The sequence below is a fragment of the Haliotis cracherodii genome, unplaced genomic scaffold, assembly GCF_022045235.1.
Source record: "Haliotis cracherodii isolate W230 unplaced genomic scaffold, xgHalCrac1.p SCAF_25, whole genome shotgun sequence".
Lineage (NCBI taxonomy): Eukaryota > Metazoa > Mollusca > Gastropoda > Lepetellida > Haliotidae > Haliotis > Haliotis cracherodii.
Window position 1 is genome coordinate 85,902 of NW_027266281.1, and position 27,193 is coordinate 113,094.

A 27,193-nucleotide genomic window follows, 5' to 3' on the forward strand; every position below is an offset into this window, starting at 1 on the left:
TTAACTCATAGCCATAGTTTTTGGGGCCTCCTGACACAAACGTCTTGATGGTTTTTCCGTCCAGTTATCTGTAAACTCACCCAACGAATGGCCCAGCTCGTCGTGGGGTCGACGAATGTAAATGAGGCTGTCCGTGTCAAAGTACAAGACCCTGCGGTCCACCAGGGCAAGGGTCTCGTACAGCTTGAGACGTGCTTGGGCAGTGACCCAAGCAGCGATGGCGACGTTGAAATGAGAATGAGGGGTTTGGAATTCTTTCTGCTGGGTATAGGTCACTTCCACCATGTGTTCGTTGACAACGGTCACATCCTCGATGGTATTGCGTTCATCCATCCACAAGGCAAAGTACTGTACAGGATCGTTCATATAGACGTTCTGACTGTAGTCTACCCGTTGCCCAAACTTGCCCCAGAGCGAATTCAGTTGCATCTTGGCAATCGTGCGACGTCCTGGATTTTTTTCGATGCGGTCCTTGTCCAACCCAATGCCTTCTTTGTCATAGATCTCCTGGATGTAAGCGTCGTGATCCGTACATCCTTCGGGGTATCTGCAGGCTTCGAGCTTCTCCTTGAAATGTCAATCGATGTAAGTGTCAAAGAGTCCCACTTGCTCGGTGTCGGGGTCATGCTGTGCAAAGGTGTCAAAATGCCAAACGTCGTAGATCTGAAGCACCTGGTAGTCATACTTCTTCACGGCTTCCTGGAGTTCTACGGTGGCGTACGTCCCCACCCATGACCTCTCTTCGTCCGTGTGCTCGCAGGGGGAGTCTGAGCTTCGTAGCATAATTGTGTGGCATTGGTGCGTCCTCCATAGAAGGTGTCGCGAGGGTTGAGCGGCCCAGGGACGTGAATACAGTGGGGTCCCTGCAAGAAAGCACGCAGAGCGGAGTCCTCCCGTTGCATTTTCGTAAACTCGTGCTCCCACAGGGTGACGATCCGTTTCACCTCAGGGTGTTGACTCAAGAGACTCAAGCGGTTGTGGGTGTCGGTGTAACGGGCTCCCAACGACGTGCCCAGGACGGGATGCGGTTTTCCACGTTGGGTCTTGTGACAGGCCTGGCACCCATGCCAGAAACAGCCCAGGAATTCGTAGACGGTGCCTGTCACTGGATCGTAGCCATCCACGCTGTACCGATGTTGGCCCTCTCCACACGTGAACTCTTTTTCACCTCCATTCCTGGCGTGCTGGAGGTGCAGATGGTGGTCCGTTTCCATCAGATAGTGGAGCCAGTGCATATAGGCCTGGGAATAGTTTCTCTTGGGTTGGTAGCCTTGAGGTGGAAGAATGGCGATGGTATTGGGTTTCAGGTCGTATTTTCGGAAGGAATTTATGGTGAACGCTGCAGCTGTCATCACTTCTACAAAGGGATCCATGCCAACCGAGTGGATGGCGTTCTGTCGGAAGTCGGCGCATCCCCGTCTCAAAATGTCCACATCGCTCTGGCAGTAGGCTAAAAGTTCTGCTTGTAAGTCGAACAATGCTCCTTCTTGCACTTTTTGGTATGCCACTGGAGGAATGCTGTGCGTTCCGCGGGAGACATGCCATCGGGATCGTACATGACGGCTGGTGGATAGGGACCTCTGTAGGTCTGGTTGGCTTCGGTATTGAAAAAGTGTGGAAAGTACCCTTTTTCAGTTCTTTCAACCCAAAGCTCTTGGGAAAGGCTTTCAGGGGGTAAGGGATGAAATTTAAGCTGTCTTCGAAACACAACCGTCCCAGGGTCATCTGCAAAATGCGTTGGCCTTGTCGAATCTTGGTGGGGAGTGTCACCAGGAGGGGGGACAGACCCTTCAGGATTAAATGTAAATCATAGGATCGTGCATTATGGGCCATCACATAAATGCGATCCTCCTTCAGGACTGTATGGGTGGTGGTGTTCTTGTTCTTTGGCTTCTTTGTTTTCTCCACTTCCATGACCTCTTCCCCCTCCACCTCTTCCACCTCCTCCGCCTCCTGCTGGGGTGGAGCATGTCGTTGACGTTTGGAAGCGTGCTTTCTTGAGGGGGTGCCAATCCCGTTTTCTTTTTTTCCCCAGGTGGGCTGTTGTCCTCTTGCGTGTGCTGCCCTCCTCTTCCTCTTGGTTGGGCTTCTTCTTGGGTATTTCAGCCAACGTGGTCAACCACACACACACACATCATGTCGCGTGGTGGGGCCTCGAAACACATTCTCACGGCTGGGACCATACCCTTCTTCTCTCCATGGACAGTGTTCGCACAAGTCCTTGCTCACTTCACTGATGCACCGTCCACATCCTAGTTGCACCACGCACAAATTTGGAATGTGTTCCCCCGTGTCATGCATGCATTCAAAATCGTAGAAGACGTATTGGACATTGTCTCGTAGGTGATGTTGTTCCTCTACCCCCTCCGCTTTCTCTCCCTCCCCCTCCTCCTCCTCCTCGTTTTCTTCACGGAGAGGTGTCATGTAAAAGCGATGATCTGGAGTCATGGGTTCTCGGCACACCAAGCAGGGATGTTCTTCATCGAAGCACTCGTGATGAACCATGGGGGTCTCCAAGACGAGGACCATCTGAAAACAGTTTGGGCACCTGTGAATCGATTGACAGGCGCTGGGTTTTCCCTCTGATGGTGACTGGAGATGTCGTTTGTAACACGGTTGATTGGGGAACCAACGTTGACATGTCAAGCAAGGGATCCCGTGCTCTTCTTGGGGTCCGCAATAGCTAGAGTGGAGGCAGCGGTGACAGCGGTATTCCTTGGTGCAGGGATGGTTTTCGGGATGATCGTAACGGTGGTCACAGCGTTCGCAGTAATGGTTAGAGCCATAAAAAGCGGACATGGAAGTGATGACATCGTAGTGCTGATCATGATGATATACATACAGCACGGTGGCGTGGGTGGAGCCTCATCACACTTGTACAACAGTCTCTGGTCAACCTCTTGACTGTAGACTTTCAGTTGATAATTCAGGTGGGCCAAGGCGCGTCCCACGCGTGCGAGGTCGTCCAGGCCCTGACAGGGACCTTCAGGCAGGCCAAGGCATCGAAACAAGTTCCGTGCCTGTATGCCTTGAATGTCGACCCGATCCGTTCTCGTCAGTCTCATTTGCTGGGCTTTCCATGCTGGGGTCAAAGAGTAGGGCTTCTGGGCATAATGCTGTGCCACCACCAGGGCCCGTGCCAAACAGGATTGACCTTCGTTCTTGATCCGTACAATGCACTTTTTGCGTGTTAAAAAAGCTTCGAGTCCAATCACGTTTTTCAGCCGGGGAACACCACTGCCCGATCCTAGCCTGTCGGGATCTGCGACGTGTACTAAAGTCACATCCATGGTGGCATCGATGTTCAGGTCTTTGTTGGACTGTTGGACTTTTTCCACGGCATGCAAAATATTTAGACCATGGAGATCTTCAAAACGAAGAAAGGGAATCCGTATGGGGGTGTTCAAAGCGGGATGATCGATATCTAGACCAATACGATCTCCCTTCTGACCTGACATCTGTTCATAAAAGTCATCGATTACCCTGTCAAATAAAGCTGGCAGTTCCATGGGAACGCGTTCCGGTGGTACGGTGTCCAAGTAGTCTGGGTTGAAAGTCAAACGATAGGTATGATTAGCAGTTCTTAACCGTCTGGAGCGGGTGGTATCTTTCCTCTCCAAACGATAGGGCGTACTTTGGTTGCTCGTCATGATAGTGTTGAGTGTCTAATGAACGTCTGTACTCTAAGAGGGACTGAACGTCTGATGGATGGACAACCTTTCCCCAAAACAGGATCGAAATCGGACCAATCCGAAGCCTGGATTGTCGACCAATCAGAGGACAGCACCAACCAATCAGAAGACAGCACCCGAGCCGAGTTGTGCTTTCTCTCCCATGGTAAAATCCATTTCCTATGGAAAAGAAACACAAGGGTCGGGTCGTTTTGGAAAACCGAGGTGCAGACCAGGCACCGGAATGAACCAATCCGTGCGTTGCGTTTTGGACCAACCAGGAAGCAGCCATTTTCGATCCGGTTCTTCTCCTATAAAACAATAGTGGATTCGAGTGAGTCAGTGTCACTTGTAAAATTGATGTGATAAAATCAAGAATGGCTGAAACAAAGAAGAGTGGTACGACGACACGTGGTGAAGATGTGGTGATGGATAGTACAGATACTCGTGGATGTTGGAGTAAGAGTAATGCCGAGGATGCGGTGTCACTACTCAGTCAAACGCCATCGCACTATTATCTACGCTTTGAAAGAAGGCTCGCTTCGTTTGAGGCGTGGCCCACGCAAATGTATCAGACTGCTGAAGAGATGGCCCATGCGGGCTTTGTCTACACTCAGGGTGCCGATGGTGTGTGCTGTTTCCAATGTGGGGTGCGGCTGAGACAATGGGCACCCCACGACAATCCTTGGGCGGCACATCACAAGTGGTCCCCAGACTGCGATTACCTCAAGCTAACCGGTCTGGTGAAACATCAGAAGCAGTTACAACTACACTATCTCTGCGAAGAGAAACAGAGGTACACGAATGACGTAGCACAGCCGGCTGCTTAGGAGGACGTTTCCCGTGTCCTGCGTTCCTGTTCAAGTTCCCGTTCAAGTTCCTGTTAAAATTATTTTCTTTTCTTTGTTGGACCCACAAGTGGTGCCACGATGGGCACCCCGATGACTACAAGTACCGCTTCGACGATCCTTGTCTTGTCATGAAGCTTGGGCATGGTGATTCTTCTTGGACAGCAGCAGAAAAGTTGTTCTTCCCCAAAACGGCCCTTTTCAGGGCCACCCATCTCACCCAAAAGACAACTTTCATCCTTTGCTTTGCCAACCCCTACCCTCCAAAACAAAGAACCCACACCCTCCCCTAGACCTCTTGGAGGCACACGTCTAAAAATAAAATAAATAGATATAAAATAGATATAGATAAATAGATCAATAGAGACACGTAGTACACCACGTCAAACATCACGTGTGCATGAAAACACGTGTCACAGTACGCCTGTCGACCTACACGAGTGTCAACAACTCTCTATCCTTAAATAATAATAATAATAATAATTTGAAAACACACACACACATGACACTACGTTTGCATGGCAACACACAAAGTACATGACGTTCACATCGCGACACGAAGTACATGACATGTGCAAACGTCAGGCAGGTGTATCGATCTTTCTCTATTCATCTCAATACTACATCCATGGTTGTAGTCACACATACACACACACACACATACATACACAGGACACCACATTTTGCCTGACAACACGCTATTCTATGCATCAACGTCAACGTCTGTTTGAAGACATACACACACACACACACACACACACACACACACATGACATTCCGATTGGCATGGGGGTGACACAACGTACATTCCCACGTTCATGTCTACCTATGAAGATCCACCTTCCTTTAGCATTCAAACGACCGTCTACCTGAAAAATACCAAGGCTACCCAAGAAGAAAAAAACCGGATCGAAATCGGACCAATCCGAAGACTGGGTTGTCGACCAATCAGAAGCGGCGCTCGGGCCATGCGGGGCTCTGAATGGCCGAACCGGGGTTGTGGTTTCTCTCCCATGGTAAAATCCATTTCCTATGGAAAAGAAAGACAAGTGTCGGTCCGTTTTGGAAAACCGAGGTGCTGACCAGGCACCGGAACGAACCAATCGGAGCTGCTGCCTGGCGAACCAATCAGGAAGCAGGGTGTCAGTGCCTCTCCTATAAAACAAGAGTGGATTCGAGTGGTTCAGTGTCACTTGTAAAATTGATTTAAAAAGAAAGCATCATCATGAGCAACAGCAACAACAGCAGCAACAACATCAAGTCTGAAAACTGGGATTTAGAAATCGCCACAGTGAAACAACCTTTGCCCCTGTGGAAAGAAGCATCACCACCACCACCATGGTCTCCAGCATGGCAATGCGGCAGATGCCAAGGGGGCCTGCCTGTGTACGCCCTTGGTACAAGGGCACGGGATGACACTTTCGAATGTGTGTACTGCGGCACTGTGCTGAAGGACACCTACGTGCGTCGGTTAACGCACACCAGTAGGTGTCCTGTCAGACGCCAAATGAAAGTCCACCCGTGCCTTTGCACCGTTGCGTGCACATGCATGTAAGCATCAAAACGGCCCTTTTCAGGGCCACCCATCTCTCCCGAAAGAACGCTTTCCTCCTTTGCTTTGACGACCCTCCAACCCCCCACACCGTGAACCCACCCCCGCCTCCTCCCTCCCTCCCTCCCTTCACCACCACCCTCCCTTCACCACGTCTATGTTTAGAACAACAACAACTACAACAAAAGATTTTTGACGCGCTTCTTTCAATGTCGATCCTGTTCACCTTTTACGTGCGCTTCTCCGGGTTTTCCCCTCCTCCCCGGAAACGGAGGCGACGCCATCTTGGTGGCGCACGACACCGGACACGGACGTGCCGCCATCTTGGAGGCGCTCGCCACCGGAAACGGAAGTGCCGCCATCTTGGATGCGCACGCAAGTCCCATCATGCACTGCACAGGTCACGTGACCGGAAGTGACGTCACAGAGGTCACGTTAGCCTCTCGACCAATCAGAAGCCAGGAGCGGTTCCAGAATCCTGAGCGGTTCCAGACTGATGCTTACAACTACTCTCCTGGGCGCTGTTTCACAAGGCAGTCTTGGAATTTTAACAGCATATTAAAACTGACTTTTTTTGCATGGTAGCTAAAAAACATCCTTGTGGAAACTTAACATTGGTTCGACTTTATTTGGCATGTAGCCATGGCTTTAAATAAGAACGTATTTACCAACATACTTACTAATAATAATTGTTACACAATACAATTGTTCTATTTTAACCAAAGCACTGTTTGTCAAAGTTTCTAGGAAATTAGTGTATGTCATCGCCGCAACTTGGGATGATCGGCGATTCTCTGTTCCAAATATGGGCATAGTCTGAGTGGTTCCCACATCAAATATATCGTGTGCGCGAGACACGGACGTGAATCAGTCAACATATACAGATTGTACACTGCAGTTCATAAGTAACCACTAATACTGTACTAAAGCGGCGTTACCTCGACCCATTTCAGTCTTTAACGCAAAATTATTCCTCCACTTTCAAGATACTATTACACCACTTTATATCCACTATACCGCCACATTAGAGCCATTATCATTCCACTTTGTAGCGACTATCACGCAACTTTATACCCACTATCGCGCTACTTAATAGCAAATACCACGCAACTTTATACCCACTATCGCGCCACTTAATAGCAAATACCACGCAACTTTATACCCACTATCGCGCTACTTAATAGCAAATACCACGCAACTTTATACCCACTATCGCGCTACTTAATAGCAAATACCACGCAACTTTATACCCACTATCGCGCCACTTAATAGCAAATACCACGCAACTTTATACCCCCTATCGCGCCACTTAAGAGCCACATCACGCAACTTTATACCCAGTATTGCGCTACTTAATAGCAAATATCACGCAACTTTATACCCACTATCGCGATACTTAATAGCCTCTATCACGCAACTTTATACCCACTATTGCGCTACTTAATAGCCACATCACGCCACTTTATACCCACTGTCGTGCTACTTAATAGCAAATATCACGCAACTTTATACCCACTATCGCGATACTTAATAGCCTCTATCACACAACTTTATACCCACTATTGCGCTACTTAATAGCCAATATCACGCCACTTTATACCCACTGTCGTGCTACTTAATAACACAACTTTATACCCACTATCGCGATACTTAATAGCCTCTATCACACGACTTTATACCCACTATTGCGCTACTTAATAGTCACTATCACACAACTTTCTACCCACTATCGCGTCACTTAATAACCATCATCACGCAACTTTATACCCACTATCATGCTACTTAATAGCCAATATCACGCAACTTTATACCCACAATCGCGCTACTTAATAGCCACTATCACAGTGTCCAACCCAGACCGCGCGATTGCGCGATTGACGCTAAAAAAAAAATCAAATCGCCCCTCATTAAAAACTCAAAGCGCGATCTGTCGCGCACAGTTATTTCATTTACAGTCACTTACTTTATCAGCTGTTTATCCCTACCTTTAGATTCAATACTCACTGAATCTTTAATCAATTAACGAAGAAAGACAGTTCACAGCAAACATTGTAAACAACTGTCGAAGACCGATCGATAATAACCGGAAGTTCGAACACGAGTTATACGTCCCTTGGGTTACTGAATAAATTATCGATAGGATTTGCATAGGAAACGAAATTTACTTTACTTTTGTAGAAAGCGTATCAAAACTTTGATCAAAATTATGTTGTATTTTGTTGTTTAGTAATCAGAAACCTTTGACAAGATGTTAAAAGACAAATAAATATTCTATATTGAATAGTTCTAGAAATATTTTTGAGCATTTTAGTTCGTTTTAGTTTCGTTTCTGAAATCACAAAATAATACCGCCTCTCTATAGCCACTATACCGCTACTTAATAGCAACTATACCGCCACTTTATAGCCACTATACCGCTACTAAATAGCCACTATACCGCCACTCTGTAGCCACTATACCGATACTTTATAGCCACTATACCGCTACTAAATAGCCACTATACCGCTACTAAATAGCCACTTTACCGGTACTTTATAGCCACTATACCGATACTTAATAGCCACTATATCGCCAATCTATAGCCACTATGCCGCCACTTTATAGCCACTATACCGCCACTTTATAGCCACTATACCGCTACTAAATAGCCACTATGCCGCTACTTTATAGCCACTATACCGATACTTTATAGCCACTATACAGCCACTTTATAGCCACTATACCGCTACTTAATAGCCACTATATCGCCAATCTATAACCACTATGCCGCCACTTTATAGCCACTATACCGCCACTTTAGAGCCACTATACCGCCACTTTATAGCCACTATACCGCCACTTTATAGCCACTTTATAGCCACTATACCGCCAATGTAATAGCCACTATACCACCTCTCTGTAGCCACTATACCGCCACTTTATAGCCACTATACCGCAACTCTGTAGCCTCTATACCGCCACTTTATAGCTACTATACCGCCCCTTTATAGCCACTATACCGCCACTTTATAGCCACTATACCGCCTCTCTGTAGCCACTCTACCGCCACTTTATAGTCACTATACCGCCACTTTATAGCCACTATACCGCCACTTTATAGCCACTATGCCGCCACTTTATAGCCACTATACCGCCTCTCTGTAGCCACTATACCGCCACTTTATAGCCACTATACAGCCACTTTATAGCCACTATACCGTCTCTCTGTAGCCACTATACTGCCACTTTATAGCCACTATACCGCCAATTTATAGCCACTATACCGCCACTTTATAGACACTATACCGCCACTTTATAGACACTTTATAGCCACTATACCGCCACTTTATAGCCACTATACCGCAACTCGGTAGCCTCTATACCGCCACTTTATAGCCACTATACCGCCGCTTTATAGCCACTATACCGCCACTTTATAGCCACTATACCGCCTCTCTGTAGCCACTCTACCGCCACTTTATAGTCACTATACCGCCACTTTATAGCCACTATACCGCCACTTTATAGCCACTATGCCGCCACTTTATAGCCACTATACCGCCACTTTATAGCCACTATACCGATACTTTATAGCCACTATACAGCCAATTTATAGCCACTATACCGTCTCTCTGTAGCCACTATACTGCCACTTTATAGCCACTATACTGCCACTTTATAGCCACTATACCGCCACTTTCTAGCCACTATACCGCCACTTTATAGCCACTATACCGCCTCTCTGTACCAACTATACCGCCACTCTATAGCCACTATACCGCCACTTTATAGCCACTATACCGCCACTTTATAGCCACTATACCGATACTTAATAGCCACTATATCGCCAATCTATAGCCACTATGCCGCCACTTTATAGCCACTATACCGCCTCTCTGTACCCACTATACCGCCACTTTATAGCCACTATACCGCCACTTTATAGCCACTATACCGCTTCTCTGCAGCCACTATACAGCCACTTTATAGCCACTATACCGCCACTCTGTAGCCACTATACCGCCACTGTACACACACTATACCGCCACTGTACACACACTATACCGCCACTTTATAGCCACTATACCGATACTTAATAGCCACTATATCGCCAATCTATAGCCACTATGCCGCCACTTTATAGCCACTATACCGCCTCTCTGTACCCACTATACCGCCACTTTATAGCTACTATACCGCCACTTTATAGCCACTATACCGCTTCTCTGCAGCCACTATACCGCCACTTTATAGCCACTATACCGCCACTCTGTAGCCACTATACCGCCACTTTATAACCACTATACCGCCAGTTTATAGCCACTGTACCGCCACTTTATAGCCACTATACCGCCTCTCTGTAGCCACTATACCGCCACTTTAGGGCCACTATACCGCTACTTTACACACACTATACCGCCTCTCTGTAGCCACTATACCGCCACTGTACAAACTCTATACCGCCACTGTACACACTCTATACCGCCACTGTACACACACTATACCGCCACTGTACACACACTATACCGCCACTCTGTAGCCACTATACCGCCACTGTACACACTCTATACCGCTACTGTACACACACTATACCGCTACTGTACACACACTATACCGCCACTGTACACACACTATACCGCTACTGTACACACACTATACCGCTACTGTACACACACTATACCGCCACTGTACACACACTATACCGCCACTGTACACACACGATACCGCTACTGTACACACACTATACCGCCACTGTACACACACTATACCGCTACTGTACACACACTATACCGCCACTCTGTAGCCACTATACCGCCACTGTACACACTCGATACCGCTACTGTACACACACACTATACCGCTACTGTACACACACTATACCGCTACTGTACACACACTATACCGCTACTGTACACACACTATACCGCCACTGTACACACACTATACCGCCACTCTGTAGCCACTATACCGCTACTGTACACACACTATACCGCCACTCTGTAGCCACTATACCGCTACTGTACACACACTATACCGCTACTGTACACACACTATACCGCTACTGTACACACACTATACCGCTACTGTACACACACTATACCGCCACTCTGTAGCCACTATACCGCCACTGTACACACACTATACCGCCACTGTACACACACTATACCGCCACTGTACACACACTATACCGCCACTGTACACACACTATACCGCTACTGTACACACACTATACCGCCACTGTACACACACTATACCGCTACTGTACACACACTATACCGCTACTGTACACACACTATACCGCCACTGTACACACACTATACCGCCACTGTACACACACTATACCGCCACTGTACACACACTATACCGCCACTGTACACACACTATACCGCCACTGTACACACACTATACCGCCACTCTGTAGCCACTATACCGCCACTGTACACACACTATACCGCCACTGTACACACACTATACCGCCACTGTACACACACTATACCGCCACTGTACACACACTATACCGCTACTGTACACACACTATACTGCCACTGTACACACTCTATACCGCCACTGTACACACACTATACCGCCACTGTACACACACTATACCGCCACTGTACACACACTATACCGCTACTGTACACACACTATACCGCTACTGTACACACACATGTTGATATCACCGAGGTTTGGGACAGGGAAACTCCCGGGGCATCTTATCTAAAAGGTATTGCACATGGCCATGTCTGGTTAAAACAAATCACATTGACATTGATTGATTATCTCAGATCAACTAAAACTTCCTGTCACTTGACTACGACCTCGGTCCTATCAGTGAACTACTACCTGAGATGACTTTAGATCATCAATATCCTGTGTTATCGTATAACATGATTCAAAATGTTTGTTGTGAGAGCCAACGAAAACATGTACCAGACGATCCTAATTATTCACATGTGACCTGGCCAGTCTCGGAGGGATAATCTCTGAAGATAATTATGCTTCAGACTGTTACAACAAAAAATGCAATTGTCTGCCATCAACATTACTTTGCTACAAAGTTTGTTTTTCTTTATAACATGTCAGGCTCATAATTATAATAACCCGTGAAGATCCGGGGTATAGAACAGGTCTTCAGCAACCCATGCTTGTCGTGAAAGGTGACTATGCTTGTCGTAAAAGGCGACTAACGGGATCGGGTGGTCAGGCTCGCTGACTTGGTTGATACATGTCATCGATCTCAATTGCCTGGATCGATGCCCATGATGTCAATCACTGGATTGTCTGGTCCAGACTCAATTATTTTATTTACAGACCGCCGTCATATAGCTTGAATATTGCTGAGTGCGGCGTTAAACAACAAACTAACAAACAAGCATAATTATACTAAAAGAAAACTGAAAAAAACTATAATCTCCATACCCGCCCCCCCCCACCCCCAACACACACACACACACCCCTACACCCCCAACACACAACCACCCCCCCTCCCACCACACACACACACCCACCCCCACCCCCACCCCCACCACCCACACTCACAGAACAGAGTCACACGGACGGAAACAGGAAGTATGACACACACATACAAGGATTTTCGTTTAATACTCAACACCACGTGGTACAGTCGAGGGCCTTGGGAAAGGGGTCCCCCTGTCACTTGCTTCTCTTTATCATTGACAGCATGAGAGATACGCATATGTGATGGTCGACAATGCTTAGGGTAACTTAACCTGTTGTGCGGGTTTCGTATATCACTCAAAGGCTGCATTGTGGGTCACCACACAATCGGAACATGTGCAGCGGGCCTTGACAACATTTGCCGGAGTACATCTGAATGTTTATTACATACACAGCGCCACAACGCGGAAGTCAAACTGCTCGTGAGAATGTCATGTGTTTTGGGGGACCAAACCGACTTTAATTTGTGAATTATATCATGAAGACATTTGTGTGGATCGTGTTCCTCTACGTCGTCATACTGTATATGTCCTCTCATGTAGTACTGGGTGAGTATAAGTCTTCTCATGTAGTACTGGGTGAGTATAAGTCTTCTCATGTAGTACTGGGTGAGTATAAGTCTTCTCATGTAGTACTGGGTGAGTATAAGTCTTCTCATGTAGTACTGGGTGAGTATATGTCTTCTCATGTAGTACTGGGTGAGTATATGTCTTCTCATGTAGTACTGGGTGAGTATAAGTCTTCTCATGTAGTACTGGGTGAGTATAAGTCTTCTCATGTAGTACTGGGTGAGTATAAGTCTTCTCATGTAGTACTGGGTGAGTATAAGTCTTCTCATGTAGTACTGGGTCAGTTTAAGTTTTCTCATGTAGTACTAGGTGAGTGCATGTTTTCTCATGTAGTACTGGGTGAGTATAAGTCCTCTCATGTAGTACTAGGTGAGTATAAGTTTTCTCATGTAGTACTGGGTCAGTATGAGTTTTCTCATGTAGTACTGGGTGAGTATAAGTCTTTTCATGTAGTACTAGGTGAGTATAAGTCCTCTCATGTAGTACTGGGTCAGTATAAGTTTTCTTATGTAGTACTGGGTCAGTATAAGTCTTTTCATGTAGTACCAGGTGAGTATAAGTCATCTCATGTAGTACTGGGTCAGTATAAGTCTTCTCATGTAGTACTGGGTGAGTATAAGTCTTTTCATGTAGTACTAGGTGAGTATAAGTCATCTCATGTAGTACTAGGTGAGTATAAGTTTTCTCATGTAGTACTGGGTCAGTATAAGTTTTCTCATGTAGTACTGGGTGAGTATAAGTCTTTTCATGTAGTACTAGGTGAGTATAAGTCCTCTCATGTAGTACTGGGTCAGTATAAGTTTTCTCATGTAGTACTAGGTGAGTGCATGTCTTCTCATGTAGTACTGGGTGAGTATAAGTCCTCTCATGTAGTACTAGGTAAGTATAAGTCTTCTCATGTTGTACTGGGTCAGTATAAGTTTTCTCATGTAGTACTGGGTGAGTATAAGTCTTTTCATGTAGTACTGGGTGAGTATAAGTCTTCTCATGTAGTACTGGGTGAGTATAAGTCTTTTCATGTAGTACTGGGTGAGTATAAGTCTTTTCATGTAGTACTAGGTCAGTATAAGTCTTCTCATGTAGTACTGGGTGAGTGCATGTCTTCTCATGTAGTACTGGGTGAGTGCATGTCTTCTCCTGTAGTACTGGGTGAGTATAAGTCTTTTCATGTAGTACTGGGTGAGTATAAGTCTTCTCATGTAGTACTGGGTGAGTGCATGTCTTCTCATGTAGTACTGGGTGAGCATATGTCTTCTCATGTAGTACTGGGTGAGTATAAGTCTTTTCATGTAGTACTGGGTGAGTATATATATATGCTCAAGTATACTAGGTGAGTGTGTGATCTATCTTGTAGCGCACTACGTGAGTGTATAGATTATCATGTACTACGACGTCAATATAGGTCTCCTCATGTAGTGCTATGTCTTATGGTACAGCTCCAAGCGTATCTATATCTTCACATTAGACTACCATGTGCTACAAGGTATATATATATATATATATATATATATATATATATACTCACACCCAAAAGAAACGCAAGTCGAGTATGCAGTATACATGTTCTTTATTTTCAACAGTAAAGACAAGAAATACTAATAGGGCAAGATTGACCAAAAAAATGACTGAAGACAGTTTATTGGATTAAAAGGCAGATGACATAATTGTATTTTTAAATGTTAAGGGCTTGCACAGTTTCAGGTCAATACCCAAAATGTCGGTCAATACCCAAAATGTCGGTCAATACCTGGTGTGACCACCATTAGCATCGATCACTGCCACACATCTCCTGTACATTGAGTGTATCAGACGACTTGTGAAGGCCCTAGGGATCCTCCTGCACACATCCAGAGCAGCTGTGCGTAGTTCATCGGCAGTTGTAGGGACTGGGCGCACATTGTGCAGACGCCTTTGAACCTCATCCCACAAGTGTTGATGGGGTTCAGATCAGGGGTGAGGGCTGGCCACGGTAAAACACGGATGTTGTGTTGTTGCAGAAAGGCCATGGTAGCTCTGGCAACATGAGGACGAGCGTTGTCCTGCTGGAAAACGTGTTGTTGATGTTGTGCAAAATATGGAACAACGAGGGGTCTGATCACTTGGTCTCGATATACCGCTGCGCAGTGACGCCGTGTCCCCGACCTTGACCAACATTCAGAAAGTACATGGGTCCAAGTCTCGCATTAAGTCCAATCCCTGCCCACATCATGACGCTAGGTCCACCCAGTGGATCCCTTTCCACAACGTTTCTGTCAGCGAAACGATCATTTCGACGCCTCCAAATTCTGTCTCTTCCGTCTGCATGGGAGACACAAAAGCGAGAAGATGACAGACCAAATGTGATGACCCTGTGCCCACTGAAGTTGTGCTTGTCGATGCCGTGGTTGGAGAACAGGACGACGTGCTGGTCGGCGACATCTGAAGTTGTTGGAACGGAGACGTCGGATCACAGTGTCCCGGCTAATGTGTCGAGTATGTGTTGCTATGGTCTGTCGAGCACTGTCACTTCCATTTAGGAAAAGATGTCGCTGGTGGTGACGGGTAATCTGCCGATCTTGTCGAGGTGTGGTGACCCTAGGACGACCGCTCCGAGGAAGGTCATCTGTGGTCTGTGTAGCATTGTATCGATGCAGGAGACGGTAAATTATGGTTATGTTAACGTTAAAACGACGGGAAACATCTTGGACAGACTCTCCAGCTTCCAAACGTCCGACAGCCTGGTTTCTCTGAATTTGAGTTAGGCGTGGCATTGTTGACCAAGGAGTGGTAGGTCCAAGAATCGGCCACAGTTTTATACCCACTACAGTTCGTGACAGATCGTGCATTTTCGATTTCACGAGAAATGGGTGCATGATACCCACATATTCATTGAAATAGTGCGTTTTGGCGATTCGCTTTTTGTGTTGCGTTTTTACTCGGGGCTTCCAAAAAGCAACCAAAAATATTGATAACACCATCAGGCTTCACTACATGCTAAAACTCGTATCAATTTATGGTTCTGTGTTTGTTACCTATCTGCTTAAAACCACATGATATATATATCATGAAGCACTATTTCTTTTGGTGTAAATCAAGCGAATATATATCTTCCCATGTAGACTAACAGAGTATATCTTCCCATGTACTTCTGAGTATATCTTCCCATGTACTTCCAACTGAGTATATCTTCCCATGTACTTCTAACTGAGTATATCTTCCCATGTACTTCTAACTGAGTATATCTTCCCATGTACTTCTGAGTATATCTTCTCGTGTACTTCTGAGTTTATCTTCCCATGTACTTCTGAGTATATCTTCCCATGTACTTCTAACTGAGTATATCTTCCCATGTACTTCTAACTGAGTATATCTTCCCATGTACTTCTGAGTATATCTTCCCATGTACTTCTGAGTATATCTTCCCATGTACTTCTAACTGAGTATATCTTCCCATGTACTTCTGAGTATATCTTCAGATGTACTTCTGAGTATATCTTCCCATGTACTTCTAACTGAGTATATCTTCCCATGTACTTCTGAGTATATCTTCCCATGTACTTCTGAGTATATCTTCCCATGTACTTCTGAGTATATCTTCCCATGTACTTCTAACTGAGTATATCTTCCCATGTACTTCTGAGTATATCTTCCCATGTACTTCTGAGTATATCTTCCCATGTACTTCTAACTGAGTATATCTTCCCATGTACTTCTGAGTATATCTTCCCATGTACTTCTAACTGAGTATACCTTCCCATGTACTTCTGAGTATATCTTCCCATGTACTTCTGAGTATACCTTCCCATGTACTTCTGAGTATATCTTCCCATGTACTTCTATCTGAGTATATCTTCCCATGTACTTCTAACTGAGTATACCTTCCCATGTACTTCTGAGTATATCTTCCCATGTACTGACTGTGTATCTATCTTGTCCAACTAATGGATGCAGACAGTACCAGTACAATAGCGTAGTGGTCCGGTTTGTAAGTACAAGCCTAGCATATCGCATGTCACTCTATCCGTGTCAGCGATAACAGTAATTGTGATTCAGAGACGTGCATGTGACGACAACGCATGCAACACATTATGATATAATGTGGTCATCCCTGCACGGGGGCACAGGTGGCCCAGTCGTCTAAAGCGCCGCGATTGCCGTGCAGAGTTGCGTCCCTTGGGCACGCCAGAAACCTATGATTGTGGGTTCGAATCCCGGTTTGCCTCGATTATGTTTCTAGGTTTGTCAGCACCATACCCGTGCTCGTGGGTTTCACCGAAGTGGTAAACGTCTGAGACCTGCATCACTTCGGGCTTTCCTCCCACATTAAGCTGACAAGCCGCGATATAACTGGAATACTCTCTATCTCTCTCTACATGTTATCAGGCAGAATTACACTTGTGTTTCAGGTACAGCCACAGTAGAGCCTGTCACCGGCTCAGTGATGGAAGGGAAGAGCTACACGTTCACCTGCAGCACCACGCAGCAGGGACACTTTTTGGTCTATTTTAAACAGGGGACAACCACCTATTGCCGGGTGCATAGCATGGGAACGGATGGGGGACTGGAGTGTGGGGTTGTAAGAGGGGACCCCTCCAAGTTTTATTTCAAAATACCCGTCACGTACCGGAACCACTCAAGTACACATTGGTCATGTCAGGCTCGTGCAGACAAGAGCAACATGGCAAGTCTAGATGTCTGGTGTGAGTAGAATCATCCTCCTACTCTCTCTCTCACTCTCTCACCTACTCTCTCTCTCTCTCACCTACTCTCTCTCACCTACTCTCTCTCTCACCTACTCTCTCTCTCTCTCACCTACTCTCTCTCTCTCTCACCTACTCTCTCTCTCACCTACTCTCTCTCTCTCTCACCTCTCTCTCTCACCTACTCTCTCTCCTCTGTGTCGCTCTCTGTCTCTCTCTCTCACTCTCTCATCTACTCTCTCTCTCACCTACTCTCTCTCCTCTCTCTGTGTCGCTCTCTGTCTGTCTCTCACTCTCACCTACTCTCTCTCACCTACTCTCTCTCTCTCCTCTCTCTGTGTTGCTCTGTCTGTCTCTCACTCTCTCACCTACTATCTCTCACCTACTCTCTCTCTCTCACCTACTCTCTCTCTCTCACCTACTCTCACTCTCTCACCTACTCTCACTCTCTCACCTACTCTCTCTCTCTCACCTACTCTCTCTCTCACCTACTCTCTCTCTCTCACCTACTCTCACTCTCTCACCTACTCTCTCTCTCTCACCTACTCTCTCTCTCACCTACTCTCACTCTCTCACCTACTCTCTCTCTCACCTACTCTCTCTCTCACCTACTCTCTCTTCTCTCTGTGTGTCGCTCTCTGTCTCTCTCTCACTCTCTCACCTACTCTCTCTCTCACCTACTCTCTCTCCTCTCTGTGTGTCGCTCTCTGTCTGTCTCTCACTCTCTCACCTACTCTCTCTCACCAACTCTCTCTCTCACCTACTCTCTCTCCTCCCTCTGTGTCGCTCTCTGTCTGTCTCTCACTCTCTCACCTACTCTCTCTCTCTCTCTCACCTCTCTCTCTCACCTACTCTCTCTCCTCTGTGTCGCTCTCTGTCTCTCTCTCTCACTCTCTCACCTACCCTCTCCCTCACCTACTCTCTCTCTATTTCCTCTCTGTGTGTCGCTCTCTGTCTGTCTCTCACTCTCTCACCTACTCTCTATCTCACTCTCTCACCTACTCTCTATCTCACTCTCTCACCTACCCTCTCCCTCACCTACTCTCTCTCTCTCCTCTCTGTGTGTCGCTCTCTGTCTGTCTCTCACTCTCTCACCTACTCTCTATCTCACTCTCTCATCTACTCTCTCACCTACTCCCTCTCTCACCTACTCTCTCTCTCTCTTTCATCTCTGTGTCGCTCTCTGTCTGTCTCTCACTCTCTCACCTACTCTCTATCTCACCTACTCTCTCTCTCCTCTCTGTGTGTCGCTCTGTCTCTCTCTCTCTCACCTACTCTCTCTCCTCTCTGTGTGTCGCTCTCTGTCTGTCTCTCACTCTCTCACCTACTCTCTCTCTCACCTAATCTCTCTCTCTCTCTCTCTCTGTGTCGCTCTCTGCTGTCTCTCACTCTCTCACCTACTCTCTCTCCTCTCTCTGTGTCGTTCTGTCTCTCTCTCTCACCTACTCTCTCGCTCACCTACTCTCTCTCTCACCTACTCTCTCTCTCTCTCTCTCTGTGTCGCTCTCTGTCTCTCTCTCTCACTCTCTCACCTACCCTCTCCCTCACCTACTCTCTCTCTATTTCCTCTCTGTGTGTCGCTCTCTGTCTGTCTCTCACTCTCTCACCTACTCTCTATCTCACTCTCTCACCTACTCTCTATCTCACTCTCTCACCTACCCTCTCCCTCACCTACTCTCTCTCTCTCCTCTCTGTGTGTCGCTCTCTGTCTGTCTCTCACTCTCTCACCTACTCTCTCTCCTCTCTCTGTGTCGTTCTGTCTCTCTCTCTCACCTACTCTCTCGCTCACCTACTCTCTCTCTCACCTACTCTCTCTCTCTCTCTCTCTGTGTCGCTCTCTGTCTGTCTCTCACTCTCTCACCTACTCTCTCTCTCCTCTCTCTTTGTCGCTCTCACTCTCTCACCTACTCTCTCTCCTCTCTCTGTGTCGTTCTGTCTCTCTCTCTCACCTACTCTCTCGCTCACCTACTCTCTCTCTCACCTACTCTCTCTCCTCTCTCTGTGTCGCTCTCTGTCTGTCTCTCACTCTCTCACCTACTCTCTCTCTCTCTCTCTCTCTCTGTGTCGCTCTCTGTCTGTCTCTCACTCTCTCACCTACTCTCTCTCTCCTCTCTCTTTGTCGCTCTCACTCTCTCACCTACTCTCTCTCCTCTCTGTGTGTCGCTGTCTCTCACTCTCTCACCTACTCTCTCTCTCTCACCTACTCTCTCTCTCACCTCTGTGTCACTCTCTGTCTGTCTCTCACTCTCTCACCTACTCTCTCTCTCCTCTCTCTTTGTCGCTCTCACTCTCTCACCTACTCTCTCTCCTCTCTCTGTGTCGCTCTGTCTCTCACCTACTCTCTCTCTCCTGTGTGTCGCTCTCTGTCTGTCTCTCACTCTCTCACCTACTCTCTCTCCTCTCTCTGTGTCGCTCTCACTCTCTCACCTACTCTCTCTCCTCTCTCTGTGTCGCTCTGTCTCTCACTCTCTCACCTACTCTCTCTCTCACTTCTCTCTGTGTCGCTCTCTGTCTGTCTCTCACTCTCTCACCTACTCTCTCTCTCACCTACTCTCTCTCTCTCTCTCCTCTCTCTGTGTCGCTCTCTGTCTGTCTCTCACTCTCTCACCTACTCTCTCTCTCCTCTCTCTGTGTCGCTCTCACTCTCTCACCTACTCTCTCTCCTCTCTCTGTGTCGCTCTGTCTCTCACTCTCTCACCTACTCTCTCTCTCACCTACTCTCTCTCCTCTCTCTGTGTCGCTCTCTGTCTGTCTCTCACTCTCTCACCTACTCTCTCTCTCACCTACTCTCTCTCTCTCCTCTCTGTGTCGCTCTCTGTCTGTCTCTCACTCTCCCACCTACTCTCTCTCTCTCTCTCCTCTCTGTGTCGCTCTCTGTCTGTCTCTCACTCTCTCACCTACTCTCTCTCTCCTCTCTCTGTGTCGCTCTCACTCACTCACCTACTCTCTCTCCTCTCTCTGTCGCTCTGTCTCTCACTCTCTCACCTACTCTCTCTCTCACCTACTCTCTCTCTCTCTCCTCTCTGTGTGTCGCTGTCTGTCTCTCACTCTCCCACTCTCTCCTCTCTCTGTGTCGCTGTCTGTCTCTCACTCTCTCACCTACTCTCTCTCCTCTGTGTGTCGCTCTCTGTCTCTCACTCTCTCACCTACTCTCTCTCTCACCTACTCTCTCCTCTCTGTGTCGCTCTGTGTCTCCCACCTACTCTCTCTCCTCTCTCTGTGTCGCTCTCTGTCTCTCACTCTCTCACCTACTCTCTCTCTCACCTCTCTCTGTGTCGCTCTCTGTCTGTCTCACTCTCTCACCTACTCTCTCTCTCACCTACTCTCTCTCTCTCTCTTTCTCTCTCTCCTCTCTCTGTGTCGCTCTCTGTCTGTCTCTCACTCTCTCACCTACTCTCTCTCTCCTCTCTCTGTGTCGCTCTCACTCACTCACCTACTCTCTCTCCTCTCTCTGTCGCTCTGTCTCTCACCTACTCTCTCTCTCACCTACTCTCTCTCTCTCTCCTCTCTGTGTCGCTCTGTCTGTCTCTCACTCTCCCACTCTCTCCTCTCTCTGTGTCGCTCTGTCTGTCTCTCACTCTCTCACCTACTCTCTCTCCTCTGTGTGTCGCTCTCTGTCTCTCACTCTCTCACCTACTCTCTCTCTCACCTACTCTCTCCTCTCTGTGTCGCTCTGTGTCTCCCACCTACTGTCTCTCCTCTCTCTGTGTCGCTCTCTGTCTGTCACTCTCTCACCTACTCTCTCTCCTCTCTGTGTCGCTCTCTCACTCTCTCCTCTCTCTTTGTCGCCCCTTATTTCAGACATTCGAGTCATACATGATATTTGTGTTCTGTGTTGTAGCTGCAGTATAAACATGATAATTTATTTTATATTTGTTTTAACTTTAAATGTTTTCATTTTGAAATTATAACTATTGCAACATATAAATCGTATCAAACAGACTCGAAGTCGAATTTATAGCTATGGGATAACATTCCTGTGAATTGTATGATTTTTCTCACAGTACACCTGATACAATCCGCGCTGTTCCAGACCCGCCGGCGATAAACAGTTTGACCGCCAACGCTGTAGCCAACAGACACGTGGTCAACTTAAACGACACCGTTTCCCTGGTTTGTCGATACGAAGGTAACCCTCCCGCCGACGTCATCATCAGAAAGCAGAGCCGGAGTCTACAAACTGTAGTCGGCGATGTCGCTGTGAGGTCCACTCTGACAACAGTGAGTTGTCACGATATGGCGACCTATGTATGCCAGGCCTCAAATAGGTTTGGCTCTGCCTCATCAAATATTCGACTACTGGTCAGGTGTAAGTACAACGTTATCCTGGTGTAATCTGCCAGTGTCGACTACTAGTCAGGTGTAAGTACAACGTTATCCTGGTGTTATCTGCCAGTGTCGACTACTGGTCAGGTGTAAGTACAACGTTATCCTGGTGTAATCTGCCAGTGTCGACTACTGGTCAGGTGTAAGTACAACGTTATCCTGGTGTAATCTGCCAGTGTCGACTACTGGTCAGGTGTAAGTACAACGTTATCCTGGTGTAATCTGCCAGTGTCGACTACTAGTCAGGTGTAAGTACAACGTTATCCTGGTGTAATCTGCCAGTGTCGACTACAGGTCAGGTGTAAGTACAACGTTATCCTGGTGTAATCTGCCAGTGTCGACTACTGGTCAGGTGTAAGTACAACGTTATCCTGGTGTAATCTGCCAGTGTCGACTACTGGTCAGGTGTAAGTACAACGTTATCCTGGTGTAATCTGCCAGTGTCGACTACTGGTCAGGTGTAAGTACAACGTTATCCTGGTGTAATCTGCCAGTGTCGACTACTGGTCAGGTGTAAGTACAACGTTATCCTGGTGTAATCTGCCAGTGTCGACTACTGGTCAGGTGTAAGTACAACGTTATCCTGGTGTAATCTGCCAGTGTCGACTACAGGTCAGGTGTAAGTACAACGTTATCCTGGTGTAATCTGCCAGTGTCGACTACTGGTCAGGTGTAAGTACAACGTTATCCTGGTGTAATCTGCCAGTGTCGACTACAGGTCAGGTGTAAGTACAACGTTATCCTGGTGTAATCTGCCAGTGTCGACTACATGTCAGGTGTAAGTACAACGTTATCCTGGTGTAATCTGCCAGTGTCGACTACTGGTCAGGTGTAAGTACAACGTTATCCTGGTGTAATCTGCCAGTGTCGACTACTGGTCAGGTGTAAGTACAACGTTATCCTGGTGTAATCTGCCAGTGTCGACTACAGGTCAGGTGTAAGTACAACGTTATCCTGGTGTAATCTGCCAGTGTCGACTACAGGTCAGGTGTAAGTACAACGTTATCCTGGTGTAATCTGCCAGTGTCGACTACTGGTCAGGTGTAAGTACAACGTTATCCTGGTGTAATCTGCCAGTGTCGACTACTGGTCAGGTGTAAGTACAACGTTATCCTGGTGTAATCTGCCAGTGTCGACTACAGGTCAGGTGTAAGTACAACGTTATCCTGGTGTAATCTGCCAGTGTCGACTACAGGTCAGGTGTAAGTACAACGTTATCCTGGTGTAATCTGCCAGTGTCGACTACAGGTCAGGTGTAAGTACAACGTTATCCTGGTGTAATCTGCCAGTGTCGACTACTAGTCAGGTGTAAGTACAACGTTATCCTGGTGTAATCTGCCAGTGTCGACTACTAGTCAGGTGTAAGTACAACGTTATCCTGGTGTAATCTGCCAGTGTCGACTACTAGTCAGGTGTAAGTACAACGTTATCCTGGTGTAATCTGCCAGTGTCGACTACTAGTCAGGTGTAAGTACAACGTTATCCTGGTGTAATCTGCCAGTGTCGACTACTAGTCAGGTGTAAGTACAACGTTATCCTGGTGTAATCTGCCAGTGTCGACTACTAGTCAGGTGTAAGTACAACGTTATCCTGGTGTAATCTGGCAGTGTCGACTACTAGTCAGGTGTAAGTACAACGTTATCCTGGTGTAATCTGCCAGTGTCGACTACTAGTCAGGTGTAAGTACAACGTTATCCTGGTGTAATCTGCCAGTGTCGACTACTAGTCAGGTGTAAGTACAACGTTATCCTGGTGTAATCTGCCAGTGTCGACTACTAGTCAGGTGTAAGTACAACGTTATCCTGGTGTAATCTGCCAGTGTCGACTACTAGTCAGGTGTAAGTACAACGTTATCCTGGTGTAATCTGCCAGTGTCGACTACGAAAATGTTAATCAATATTCACCATATAAATTACGAATGTAAGATTCATTTTTGATTTGGGTTCTTATTCAAATTTCACTTCGTTTGTATTAACGCACTCATGCCACGCCTTTGATTGTGACCGAGTCATGAAGTCTGGAATAAGCAAACCATTGGTTGATATTATTGAGCAACGAATCAAAACGATGCCCTCTCACCCTCTCACAGTGGCGTACAGCCCACTCAATCACTGTTCTCACAGTGCCGTACAGCCCACTCAGTCACTGTCCTCACAGCAGCGTACAGCCCACTCAGTCACTGTCCTCACAGCAGCGTACAACCCACTCAGTCACTGTTCTCACAGTGGCGTACAACCCACTCAGTCACTGTTCTCACAGTGGCGTACAACCCACTCAATCACTGTTCTCACAGTGGCGTACAGCCCACTCAATCACTGTTCTCACAGTGGCGTACAGCCCACTCAGTCACTGTTCTCACAGTGGCGTACAGCCCACTCAGTCACTGTTCTCACAGTGGCGTACAACCCACTCAATCACTGTTCTCATAGCGGCGTACAGCCCACTCAATCACAGCGGCGTACAACCCACTCAATCACTGTTCTCACAGTGGCGTACAGCCCACTCAATCACTGTTCTCACAGTGCCGTACAGCCCACTCAGTCACTGTCCTCACAGCAGCGTACAACCCACTCAGTCACTGTTCTCACAGTGGCGTACAACCCACTCAGTCACTGTTCTCACAGTGGCGTACAGCCCACTCAATCACTGTTCTCACAGTGGCGTACAGCCCACTCAATCACTGTTCTCACAGTGCCGTACAGCCCACTCAGTCACTGTCCTCACAGTGGCGTACAGCCCACTCAGTCACTGTTCTCACAGTGGCGTACAGCCCACTCAATCACTGTTCTCACAGTGGCGTACAGCCCACTCAGTCACTGTTCTCACAGTGGCGTACAGCCCACTCAATCACTGTTCTCACAGTGGCGTACAGCCCACTCAGTCACTGTTCTCACAGTGGCGTACAACCCACTCAGTCACTGTTCTCACAGTGGCGTACAACCCACTCAGTCACTGTTCTCACAGTGGCGTACAACCCACTCAGTCACTGTTCTCACAGTGGCGTACAGCCCACTCAATCACTGTTTTCACAGTGGCGTACAGCCCACTCAATCACTGTTCTCACAGTGGCGTACAACCCACTCAATCACTGTTTTCACAGTGGCGTACAGCCCACTCAATCACTGTTCTCACAGTGCCGTACAGCCCACTCAGTCACTGTCCTCACAGCAGCGTACAACCCACTCAGTCACTGTTCTCACAGTGGCGTACAACCCACTCAATCACTGTTCTCACAGTGGCGTACAGCCCACTCAATCACTGTTCTCACAGTGGCGTACAGCCCACTCAGTCACTGTTCTCACAGTGGCGTACAGCCCACTCAGTCACTGTTCTCACAGTGGCGTACAGCCCACTCAGTCACTGTTCTCACAGTGGCGTACAACCCACTCAATCACTGTTCTCACAGTGGCGTACAGCCCACTCAGTCACTGTCCTCACAGTGGCGTACAGCCCACTCAATCACTGTTCTCACAGTGGCGTACAGCCCACTCAGTCACTGTTCTCACAGTGGCGTACAGCCCACTCAGTCACTGTTCTCACAGTGGCGTACAGCCCACTCAATCACTGTTCTCACAGTGGCGTACAACCCACTCAGTCACTGTTCTCACAGTGGCGTACAACCCACTCAATCACTGTTCTCACAGTGGCGTACAGCCCACTCAGTCACTGTTCTCACAGTGGCGTACAGCCCACTCAGTCACTGTTCTCACAGTGACGTACAACCCACTCAATCACTGTTCTCACAGTGGCGTACAGCCCACTCAGTCACTGTTCTCACAGCAGCGTACAACCCACTCAATCACTGTTCTCACAGTGGCGTACAGCCCACTCAATCACTGTTCTCACAGTGGCGTACAGCCCACTCAATCACTGTTCTCAGAGCGATGTACAACCCACTCAATCACTGTTCTCATAGCGGCGTACAACCCACTCAATCACTGTTCTCATAGCGGCGTACAACCCACTCAATCACTGTTCTCACAGTGGCGTACAACCCACTCAATCACTGTTCTCACAGCGGCATACAACCCACTCAGTCACTGTTCTCACAGCAGCGTACAACCCACTCAATCACTGTTTTCACAGTGGCGTACAGCCCACTCAATCACTGTTCTCACAGTGACGTACAACCCACTCAATCACTGTTCTCACAGCGGCGTACAACCCACTCAATCACTGTTCTCACAGCGACGTACAACCCACTCAATCACTGTTCTCATAGCGGCGTACAACCCACTCAATCACTGTTCTCACAGCCGCGTACAACCCACTCAATCACTGTTCTCACAGTGACGTACAACCCACTCAATCACTGTTCTCACAGCGACGTACAACCCACTCAATCACTGTTCTCACAGCATCACAGCATTCACAGGTTGGGGACATGTTTGGCCCTTTCGTCTAAGGTCGTAATTCGTTGTGCAGAGTTGCGTGCCTTAACGGTGCCAGGATGATGGAGGGTTCCCGTTGCTCGTGTGTTTCACTCCAGAAATAAAATTCAGACCTGTACATTCGGGATTGACTTCAGATGCACTTGACTATAGGTGATGTATCTTTGTTTAACGCTGCGTTAAATTAATCTCATTCACTCACTCACTCACTCACGCACGCACGCACGCACGCACTCACGCACTCACTCACTCATTCACTCACTCACTCCACAGGTCCTCCAACACAAGGTGCTTCCCAAGGTACAACCACAACCTCCCTTGAAGGGGACGTAACTCTGACCCTGACAGTAATGGCCTACCCTCCGCCTACCTTCACCTGGTTTGGCCCGCTTGGGAACCTGTTAGACGCAAACAATGGTTCTCTCGACGCTAATCTGAACGTCATCAGCAGGATTACCATTAAAGACGTCACTGAAGATGACCTTGGAGTCTACACAGTTATTGTCAAAAACGATCTTGGATCAGGAAATTTTACCGTCGCACTAGCCACAGAAGGTTTGTAAATGTTTTGAACTTCACGTTCTTTAACTCGATAACTATCATTTTCCGTAACCATATACGTTACTATATAATCAGCGTCAACGTCATTTTCCGTTAGTTTATATAATATATTTAGCCTTAAACGTCAAGGGCATGTTCCGTGTGCATATATAAAACGT

At 47.4% G+C, this 27,193-nt stretch overlaps 2 protein-coding genes across 2 annotated transcripts in view; one reads left to right on the top strand and one right to left on the bottom strand.

The window, feature by feature from the left end:
- LOC139472583 (uncharacterized) lies at positions 1-2,529 on the bottom strand. Its single transcript, XM_071255048.1, has 5 exons — positions 2,186-2,529; positions 1,626-2,092; positions 854-1,459; positions 607-767; positions 1-567 (listed from the first exon to the last, which is right to left on the bottom strand). Exons 1-5 carry the CDS (start codon positions 2,527-2,529, stop codon positions 1-3), a joined length of 2,145 nt encoding a protein of 714 aa, XP_071111149.1.
- Positions 2,530-12,747: 10,218 nt separating this feature from the next.
- LOC139472780 (protein CEPU-1-like) overlaps positions 12,748-27,193 on the top strand; it is a 56,056-nt gene continuing 41,610 nt past the window's right edge. The window contains exons 1-4 of the mRNA XM_071255250.1: positions 12,748-13,057; positions 17,464-17,757; positions 21,791-22,066; positions 26,748-27,029. Of these exons, the coding sequence (XP_071111351.1) occupies positions 12,988-13,057; positions 17,464-17,757; positions 21,791-22,066; positions 26,748-27,029 (922 nt within the window). The 5' untranslated portion in view covers positions 12,748-12,987. The remainder of the gene's footprint in view (positions 13,058-17,463; positions 17,758-21,790; positions 22,067-26,747; positions 27,030-27,193) is intronic.

Coding starts and splice junctions, on each gene's coding strand:
- LOC139472583 (XM_071255048.1), bottom strand. CDS start 2,529: ATGGTCCTCGTCTTGGAGACCCCCATGGTTCATCACGAGTGCTTCGAT. Junction 2,093..2,185: donor TGTCCATGGAGAGAAGAAGG/GTATGGTCCCAG, acceptor GAAATACCCAAG/AAGAAGCCCAACCAAGAGGA. Junction 1,460..1,625: donor GTTGAAAGAACTGAAAAAGG/GTACTTTCCACA, acceptor ACTTACAAGCAG/AACTTTTAGCCTACTGCCAG.